This window comes from Aristolochia californica, unplaced genomic scaffold (genome assembly GCF_029961685.1).
Source record: "Aristolochia californica isolate CCGP_79_NKW_82.1479 unplaced genomic scaffold, dmAriCali1.0.hap1 SCAF_11, whole genome shotgun sequence".
Lineage (NCBI taxonomy): Eukaryota > Viridiplantae > Streptophyta > Magnoliopsida > Piperales > Aristolochiaceae > Aristolochia > Aristolochia californica.
The window spans coordinates 32612249-32622378 of NW_027181782.1; the positions used below are offsets into that span (position 1 = coordinate 32612249).

Below are 10130 nucleotides of genomic sequence, written 5' to 3' on the forward strand. Positions count from 1 at the left end.
GGTTTCCTTGGGAAATCGCCGCTTCTCCTGTGTTGCGTTCTCTTGGTGGCGGAAGGGACCGTCCGCGTAAAATAATTTTCTCCTCCTTGGACTACAAGCAAATCTTCCGCCGTCGGCGGTGCGCTGAGGAGCAATAAGATAAGAACACTGGCCGAATCGAGTGCGGATGGAATGACCTTACGTAGATCAACGAGCTCTGTTGTGAGAATGGCGGAGGAGATGAGCAGAGCGACGAGCGTTGAAGCCCCTGATCCAGCTTCTAGATCACGCTGGCCTGGCTTTTTTCGGTGGGTTCCGACCTCCACCAGCCACATCATCGCTGCCGAGAAGCGACTCCTCTCGTTAATCAAGTAATTATCTCTCTTCATCCACTTGTAATGTTTTTGATAGTCAAGTTCTGGTAGTTGTTGAATTCTCTTTAATTTTTTCATCGACGATATTGGTGAGAGTGTTGTTTGATTGTTTTCTTGCCGTGCCCGAGTGGCGATCTCTTCATCGCGCGTTCTTTGTCGGTTTTATTGTATCTGAATTCATTGAAATTGAGCGAGAGATTTTACTTTCATTCTGATGCATGTTTGATTTTTTTCCTGATGTAATGCATCTGGAGTCCAAGTAGAAGTTTATCTGGTGAAATATTTAATATCTGGTATCTTGGCTAGCATTTTGCGAGCAGTTTGTGTAAATCATGAAATTTTAGATATCAGATACGTCCAATTTTAATCTCTGAGACTGAATCTGAAAGAATTTCACTATCAGTGGTAGCCAGTGTCGCATTCTATTTCTACGTAAGCGTTCGAGAAAAGAAAATGGTGGGCTCTGTTATAGGTGCTTGGTTTTCACTATCGAAGCAACGTTTGATTATAGACTTTGGAATTTGAGCTTCACTTGGCCATAAAGTTTGAAATTTTTGTCAGTTTTTTATTTCATATTTATTGGCTGACCTGTGGAATTATCTTCTTTCAGGACAGGATATGTTCAGGAACAAGTTAATATTGGATCAGGACCACCAGGGTCAAAGGTCAGATGGTTTAGGTCTTCCTGTGATGAACCCAGGTTTATCAATACAGTCACTTTTGATGGTTCAGAGAAGTCTCCTACTCTTGTGATGGTTCATGGCTATGGTGCTTCTCAAGGATTTTTCTTTCGGAATTTTGATGCTCTTGCCCGTCATTTTCGAATTATAGCTATTGACCAGCTGGGGTGAGTTGCCGAGTTCTTGTTGTTCAAGTTTCCTGCCTTGTTGAATAAGTTACCTGCAGCTTCTCACTTTTGTATTTTTTGTGCTTTACCCTGTTTTCGTGATTGTGCTTGAAAAAGAGAAATGCGTGTTGTTACATGTTGCACTTTTCATCATCTAAAAGGATGCAAGTATGCATTTGTGTGTTCCCATTATCATGAGACATGCTCCTAAGAGTTATTTTTATTTGCAGTTGGGGTGGCTCAAGCAGACCTGACTTCACATGTAAGAGCACTGAAGGTTGGTGCCCTTTTATTTTGTTTATATACCTCCTTGATAAGTTGCTTTCCATTCATTTTTTCAGCAAATAGAACATTTACATTTGGATATGACTCTCAGTATTTATATGCATAGTTTCAGTAGCAGTATAATTTGATGACTTCAGGTTCTATGGGTGTATCTATTCACCTTTCAGTTTTTTTTTTTTAAAATTTAATCTCTGCAGAAACGGAAGCATGGTTCATTGATTCCCTGGAGGAATGGCGAAAAGCCAAGAAGCTTGATAAGTTTATTTTACTTGGACACTCTTTTGGGGGTTATGTTGCAGCAAAGTATGCTCTCAAGGTACTTTTGTTGTAGTCAAATATGATCTTTCTACATATAATCTTGCTATTGACATGGTTACCTTTGCACAGCATCCAGACCACATTCAGCACTTGATTTTGGTGGGTCCCGGGGGATTTACATCTGAAACAGAGCACAGATCAGAGTGGCTGACAAAATTTAGAGCAACTTGGAAAGGTGCTATCGTAAACCATCTTTGGGAATCAAATTTCACCCCACAGAAGATTGTTAGGTAATCTTCCCAAAATGTGTTTATACTTTCCAGTTTTTTTACTTAAACAGTTCTGTTCAGTTTAGGGAGAAATACTAATAAGTACTGTCCTGTTCTCTTTCTGTCTGGATCTTTGAATATAATGTTATATTTTGCAAAATATTAATGAAGTACCATTAAGAGAAAAGACGAATTTTTTGTGCAAGAGAACTGTGTGTAAATCTGTGGTGGTTAAATGTAGAACCCCTCACCCCTCGCCTACATGAAGATCTAAAGTACTTTTTCTATGAATTGGTATTCTGATCTTCATTAGCCGTAAGTAGTGTTATAAAACCAATTCGCTGTGAGGTGACCAGCTCTGGTCCAACCCTGTTCAACTGGGTTTGACGGACAGTTGAATCAGTGTGGGTGTCATAATGATGGCAGTGGTTTTTTAGAAACATAAAAAAGAATATTGTTGGGGGAAAAAGTTTCCCCTTAACTTCGATTTCCACTCCCCTTTCCCCTCCCCTCCCCTCCCCTCCTAGGGGGAAATCCCTGATTCCAAACTGGCTGCCCAGTCGAGTCACACTGGTCACCAGTTTAAACCAGTAAACCTGGCCGGGCCAACTGAGTTTTCCCCTCTCATCTGGTCTTGTAGACTCATAAAACCCAGACGAGGGACCGGTTCCAGTTGAACGCAGTTCTACTGGCCAGTCTGGTTCAGGTTTTATAACATAGGTTGTAAGTGTCAAGATATTGATAAGAATGTAAACCTGTAGGCAGTTATGAAACCCAACAAGGTTGTTCAAAAATATGTTCACAATTGAATGCTATGGTGGTTTTGTGAATAAAAAAGCATGTTAAGTGATTAAGATGAGCAGTTCTTAAACCCACCAATGATGCCAGGATGTTTCATCAGCTCAATAGTTCAAGCAGTGATGACATCACTTAAAACCTTCTAATAGACAGTGTTTTTGTATGTTTTGGTTATCAGGTTCATTTTACTTAAATTGAAGTTCCTGCCTGCAGTTTTAAAGGAGAGGTGGCTAAGCTATGTGCTGGATTACAAAAAAAGAAAACAAAGGCCGCAATTTTGAGCAAATATAGTAATTGTTTTTTTAACTATTCAACTGAATGTTGTTCAAGGAACAATTTATTTTTTGAAAATGTGAGCTTTATCGTTTCAAAGAAACACTAGAGGTGGAAGGAAGCAAGACCCATTATAAAAGGGGGAAGGAGTCACCAATAGAAAGTGAAGACTTAGGGACTCCATCTTTTGCTAGAGAATCTGATACTTGGGATCTTCTTCTAGGAGATTCCTAAAAACTTACAAAGGTCAATTATTTCATTAAATACATAAGCTAGACTCCTGGCTGGAGTAGCATTCTGGTGCATCCAGTTTAGTTCAAGGAACAATTTTGTATTTTTACAAGGAAGAACAGAGGAATTAAAAAATAGGAATGAATGACAAACATATTTGTGTTACAGTAGACTCATTCAAATTTGTCTTATATAGCATTATGGCCATCCTATCCTTCCTACCTATATAGCATTTTACTTTTTTCATTTTAGTTTGTTGGTGGAGAAAAAAGCCTACGGTAAATAGTTGTCTGTGATCAGCATCTCAGGCCAGTTGTTAAGGAGCTTTCATACAAAAATGTGAAGGAAATTAGTGGCTGAAAGTTATTTTCTCATATGAGCTGTGTATCTCCTATGTTGCAGAGGATTAGGGCCCTGGGGCCCAGATTTGGTTAATAGATATGTTACTGCAAGATTTGGTTCACATTCAACAGGTGCAACATTGACCGAGGAGGAATCCAAATTGTTAACAGGTACTTTAGGTCATGAAATTTATGGATGACTAGAACAATTTTGTGGCTTTTCTATGCTCAGCAACTGTATCCACTCTTAGTTTGATTTGGTTGAGAATGGGCTGAACCTATTATATTTTTCAATGCCTTTTTATTATAATATATATATATATATATATATATATATATATATATATATATATATATATATATATATATATATATATATATATATATATATATATTTTTTTTTTTTTTTTTTTTTTTTTTTTTTTTTTTTTTTTTTTTTTGAGAATGCTCTTTTTTTTTGACAGATTATGCATACCATACTCTGGCTGCCAAAGCTAGCGGAGAGTTGTGCTTGAAGTATATATTTTCCTTTGGAGCCTTTGCACGTCAGCCACTTCTGCACTGGTTATAAAAATCTTCTTTTGTTTCCTATAAAGGAATTCATAATGCATATACCTTCATGTTTGTATAGTGTTTTCATATGTTACATGAAGCATAGCGTAGGTCAATGGACTTGAAGCTGAGTTTCCTATCTGTGTTTTCCACCATCTCTCATAGCTTTGTTTTTTTATTTGACTGACAACGGCTCAATCTCGAATTCCTGCATTTGCTTTCTTGTGGCAGTGCGCCGGAATGGAAAGTCCCAACAACATTTATCTATGGTTATCAAGATTGGATGAATTACCAAGGGGCCCAAGCAGCTCGACTAAATATGAAGGTTCCCTGTGAAATCATAAGAGTACCTCAGGTCTCTCTCTCTCTCTCTCTCTCTTGAATCTCCTTAATGCGTATCAGCTCCAAACCTTGTCCAGTATATGGTGAACGACTTGTAAAAACCCTCTCCATTGATACTGGGGCCACCTCCGTGGAGTTGAAACCCCTTCGTATGGTCGAGTGGTGTCCTGAAGCGAGGAACAGGAGTTTCATTTAATGTTTCCAGCGAATCCTTTATAGCCAAAGTGAATTCCAGATGTGCTTTCATCGCCACAGTGATCACTATAAATGTTTTAAACTGATTAACGCCACTCTATTTGCCTTCTGCTCTTGATGGAGCAGTTATTAACACCTTGGTTTTTGACAGGCCGGGCACTTTGTATTCATCGATAATCCATCAGGGTTCCACTCTGCAGTTATCCACGCGTGCCGGCAATATCTCTCGCCTGAGGATCACGAAAGCATCCCTCTTCCGGAGGCATTAACTTCTGCTTGACAGTATGTCTCTCCATTTTTTCCCGGCAACCATGTAATTCTATTTTTTACAATATGCTAGTGTATATTATTATCACTACTTTTAATTCTATACCCTAGTCAATAGTAAGTCGGTTTTCTTTATTTGGCACAAATCTTGTTCTTCCCATTATTATACTCTTACAACAAGTAGCTATGCCGCACATTGTGGCAATACGTAGGCGTAAAAGACAAAAATTAATGTGCCCTGCAATTTTTATGGTTCACCTCCAATCCCTCTTGCACCTTCCTTCCACCTTCACTCTTGGCACCATTTGAGCACCCGATCTCAGAACTGTGCTGCCCCCTTTGTGATTTTGTCCGTGCAATAGGAGGCCCCAGGGCCCAACGCTGGGCCGCTGGTAAGATCGTCGACCAGGTCATCTAAGAAGAAACTCGATGCTGTTCTCCTGGATGGTAGGTTTGATCGAGTTTGACTAGTAATGTTTTAAATCTTAGTTTCCTCCTAAAAACAGGAAGAGGAAGGAGAAAGAAGGATATAAATCAAAAAAGGATTAATGGTGAGAAACTTTTGTTATAAGTGTTGTAGTACTGCAAATCATGGCCTTGTAGATGCAGGTTACCAGCTTTTGCAGCATTTATAGATGAGCATGAACAAGACGCAGAATAACTGAAGCAAGAAGGAAGAGAGTCAGGAGCGTGAACAGACTTCTCTGCTCTTCTTCTGTATATTTTTCCGTGGTAAGAAATAGTAACGGTCGTTTCTTCTTGTTCTGATTACATTCTCCGAAAGGTGCGCAAAGTAAGATGCCGAAGCACGAGCTTTGATAAAAAAAAATATTCAACTCTGAAATAAATGGTGAGCGACTGTCGTCGTTTACAAGATACATTTTTCCTTCTTACGGGTAAAAACAATGAAATACAATGAAGAGTTGATGCTCCTCTCCCTGGGTCTCTGCTCCTCGGAAGGGTGCTGCTCAGATTAATCCATTGTCCTACTTAGCAAACAGCGGCAGCCGGTCTCCCCTATGGAGGCCATCTCTCTGACACTGTCACTATACAGATGTATAGAATTAACGGCAATTTTTGAGTACCTTGTCTTGGCGGGAACCGTTCTCGGCCCGCTGCCGGCGAAGAGAAAGAAAAGGGAAAAGAGATGATGAAAAACTCAAAGTGAGCAGAGAAAAGTTGCTAGGGAGGACGGGAAGAACCCTTCTGTAGCGCAGGTGGCTGGATTTCCCGGCTCACGCGTAAGTTACGCAGGAGAGGGCTGAGAAGTGGGGTCCGCGGAAGAGGGGATGTCGGGACCCACTCGGCAGCCTTCAAGCATGAAGACGATGTCCGCCATTGATGGCCGGTCGAGCGGGTCCGGCGCGGTACACAGCAAACCCACCTTCACACCGAGTAAAAACTCCTCCCACTCGCTCGACTCGGGATCCAACTCGAGCAGCCCCGGCTCAAGCAACTCGGAAATCTGGCCACTCTGCAACTGCTTCTTCACCCACTTGACAATATCTTCATCCTCCCCTGAAAACATCACCGGCCTCTTCCCTGTCAACAGCTCAAGTAATACAATTCCGAAGCTGTACACGTCCGACTCTTTGGTCGTCTGTCCGGTGAGGACGGCCTCCGGGGACACGTACCCTAATGTGCCTACTGGCGTACTAGATGTGGAGGCCTCGGCCGGAGTAGCAATGGCGAGCTTATCCAGGCCGAAATCGGAGAGGTGTGCTTCAAAATCCGCATCAAAGAGAATGTTTTGTGGTTTAATGTCGCCATGAACCATTGCAACTGTGTGCAAAAAGGCAAGCCCGCGAGCAACTCCGAAGGCAATGAGGTGCCGCATGGGCCAGTTCAGCACATGGCCATCTTGATGAGATGCCTCTTGGAGCAGGGTTGCAAGATTGCCGTTCGGCATGTAATCGTACACCAACAGACGGATATCAGGGGGACCTGTGTAGTAACCTCTGAGGACGGTGAGGTTCCGGTGCCTCACTTTCCCAATCAGTTCAGCTTCTTTCCTGAACGCCCCTTCTTCAACGGAACAATCGGGAAGGCGACGGATGGAGAGCACTGTTCCGTCTTGAAAGCAAGCTTTGAACACCACTCCGTATCGGCCTCGGCTGAGCACGTTCTCTTCGTCGAATTGTCTGGTTGCTTCTAATGTTTCTGCAAACGTAATTTTGGTATTGAACATCACAAGCTTGGGTCCACCGTTGCCATTGTCACCAGCGCCACTGTTTGCCCCGGAGCTCCCACGAGCAGGACTCTTCTTTTTCTCACCTCCTTCCCGGAGTCTCTTCCTCCACCTCAATAGGCTGATAATATAACAGCAGCAGCATAAAGCTGAAAGAACAGCGACACCTGCTGCAATGCTTAATAAAATTATCAGCTTCTGCTTCTTAGATTTGCTCTTCTTCGGTTCATTGTCGCATTTCTGCTCCAGTGGCTTTCCGCATAGGTTTTGATTCATGGAAAACAGAGAGGGGTTATTGAAGCGGGATCCTAGCATCCATGGGATCTCACCTTCGAGATTGTTGTTTGATACATTGAGGTATGTGAGACGGGGGATGAGACTCAGGTTTGCAGGGATTGTGCCCGTTAAATTATTGGAACACAGATCCAAAGTTTGCAGGTTTGATAGGCTAGAAATGAAATCCGGTATGACACCGGAGAGGTGATTTTTGTCTAAACGTAAAGCAGTCAGAGAAGAATAGTTGGTGATTTCTGGTGGAATTTTGCCGGTAAGGAGATTGTTGCCCAGGTCAAGCTCCTGCAAACGAGAAAGGTGAGAGAAAGTTGCAGGGATTTGACCTGTCAAGTGATTTGATCGAAGCTCAAGGACGGTGAGACCGGAGCAGTTACCAATATCTGCAGGAATCATGCCGGATATATTGTTCCTGGAGAGGGAGAGAACTAGTAAAGACCGCAAGAAACCATAGGTTGTCGGAATATCGCCAGAAAACTCATTGGATGTCAGATTCATGTACTGTAAACTCAATAAGCTGCTGAAGCCTTCGGGAACTTCGCCCGTGAACGAGTTCTCTGCTAATGAAAGGACTTCCAAATTTGGCAGGCCAGATAACTCTAATGGCAGCTCGCCGGAGAGATGCTGACGACTCAAATCTAATGACCTGAGATTCAATAAGTTACCGATGCTAGCTGGAATCCCACCCGATAAACTGTTCCCGCTTAAATTCAAACTGCGAAGCTGTCGCCAGTTTCCAATACTCGCAGGTATCTCACCGGACAAATTATTGCTACTGAGATCCAGGAGCAAGGCATTACTCAGCCGAGTAAGTCCTGTAGAAACATTTCCTGCGAGATTGTTCTGCCGAAGGGAAAGTGTTTGTAGCTTTGAAAGATTTCCGTAACTCTCCGGAATCTGGCCCGTGAAAAGATTTCCTCCAAGTGACAAATTCTTCAAATCGGCCAGTTGCCCGATGAACTCCGGAATTTCCCCTGAGAAATGATTATCTTCAAGATCAAGCACTTGCAAGTATCTGCATTTCAGAATCTCGGTCGGCACTTGACCTTGAAGCGAGTTTCTTGCAAGTTTCAGTTGTTGCAAGCCAAAGAGATTGCCGAACTTGCTCGGCAGTGTTCCAGTGAACGAATTTCCTGATAGATCCAAGATTCTCAATGTAGGTTCATTGAACAACCACTGCGGTAAATCACTATGGATCATATTCTCTTGCAGATCGAGAACCTGCAAAACACTCGAGAATGAAGATTGGTCTGGCGGGGTCAACTCCGTGAACGCATTAAACCCAAGCTGAACAATCTGGAGAGAGTTCGGAGCACTTTCTGAAGTACTATAGAACAGAGAAGCCGGAAGTGGTCCAGACAAGTTATTCTGGGAGAGCGATAAAACCTGAAGTGACGGCAGCGCTCCAATGGCTGCCGGCACCCGCCCACGGAGCGAGTTACCCTGCAGACTCAAATGGAGGAGCGAGGAGCAGTTAGCAATGGCTGAAGGAAGCGTGCCGTCGAGAAGATTCCAATCCAGCCAAAGATACTGAATCGCCTGCAACTCACCGAAGCTTGCAGGGATCCCACCACGTAAGCGGTTGAATGAGAGGTTAATGAGTTGAATGCTCGGCGAGGAAGAGAGATTGTTTGGTATTTCTCCGGAAAAGGCATTAGAAGAGAGATCCAGGTAACGAATACTGGGAGGGAAAACAATGTCGGAGATGGCACCGGATAAGAGATTCTGGGCAAGGTTGAGGATTTGAAGGGAAACAAGATTCGAAATATTGGGAGGAAGAGGACCAGAGAAGGAGTTAGACTGGAGGAAGAGCGCGCGGAGACGGGTGAGCTGGGAGAGGGAGGAAGGGATGGAGCCATTGAGACGATTGGAGCGGAGGCTGAGCTTACGGAGGTCGGGAAGGTTGGAAAGGTGAGGACTGAGAGGGCCACCAAGAAGGAGACGCGGCAGGCGGAGCTCACGGACGGTGCCGTTGCCGGAGCAGAGGATGCCTTGCCAATCGCACGGGGCTAGCGGGGTGGAGGGATTCCAACCGGCCAAGGCACCAAGTGGGTCTTCAAGACCGAGCTTGAAGGAGGTTAGCGCTTGGATCTCTGCTCCTTTCTGGGCTGAAGATGAAAATATGAAAGAAAAGAGGAGAAAACAGAGAAAAGGAAGAAGAAGAGTCGCCATCAAAGAATGGCAATGAAAACTGAAACCAATCTGCCTTTGAGTCCTCACTCTCTTATCAGCTCATCCGTTCTTTTGCTTTTAGGGTTTAGAGAGCGAAAGAAGAGAGCATCTGAGGAGGCCAGAGCAGTAGCTGCCATTTGTTTCGTCTCCCTCTGCGGTCTCTCTGTCGCTCTCTCTCTCCTTCTTTTTAATCTTTTTTCTCTTTCCCTCTTTGACAGAGCTCTTTGAAAACCCCCCTTTTGGAATTTGAGTTTGTCAGTTTTCCTTTCTCGCTTTCCCAGAGACTCCAAAGTCCCCCAGCAGAACCAGTAACTGGCTATGTTACGTTTTTACTTTTCATCCTCCCCACTGTGGCTTTCCTCGTTTCAGCGCAAATTTAATAACATTTTGACGCAGCAGTTGAACTCCTCTACTCGCTTTCGCAGACTCGGTTGCTGTATTTCGAACTCGTGCGGTTATCTCGTACTC

At 43.4% G+C, this 10130-nt stretch overlaps 2 protein-coding genes across 2 annotated transcripts; one reads left to right on the forward strand and one right to left on the reverse strand.

Annotated features, from left to right (window-relative positions):
- Window positions 1–3: 3 nt before the first annotated feature.
- Window positions 4–5164, forward strand: LOC137944849 (probable 1-acylglycerol-3-phosphate O-acyltransferase). Its single transcript, XM_068790619.1, has 9 exons — window positions 4–350; window positions 964–1200; window positions 1431–1477; window positions 1683–1801; window positions 1873–2033; window positions 3717–3826; window positions 4120–4219; window positions 4439–4562; window positions 4896–5164. The coding sequence occupies exons 1-9, from the start codon at window positions 172–174 to the stop codon at window positions 5022–5024; spliced, it is 1206 nt and encodes a 401-aa protein (XP_068646720.1). The 5' UTR covers window positions 4–171; the 3' UTR covers window positions 5025–5164.
- A 538-nt stretch (window positions 5165–5702) lies between these two features.
- On the reverse strand, window positions 5703–9875 carry LOC137944848 (probable LRR receptor-like serine/threonine-protein kinase At4g36180). The gene has a single exon (XM_068790618.1). It carries the CDS (start codon window positions 9660–9662, stop codon window positions 6258–6260), a length of 3405 nt encoding a protein of 1134 aa, XP_068646719.1. The 5' UTR covers window positions 9663–9875; the 3' UTR covers window positions 5703–6257.
- Between the last annotated feature and the right edge of the window lie 255 nt (window positions 9876–10130).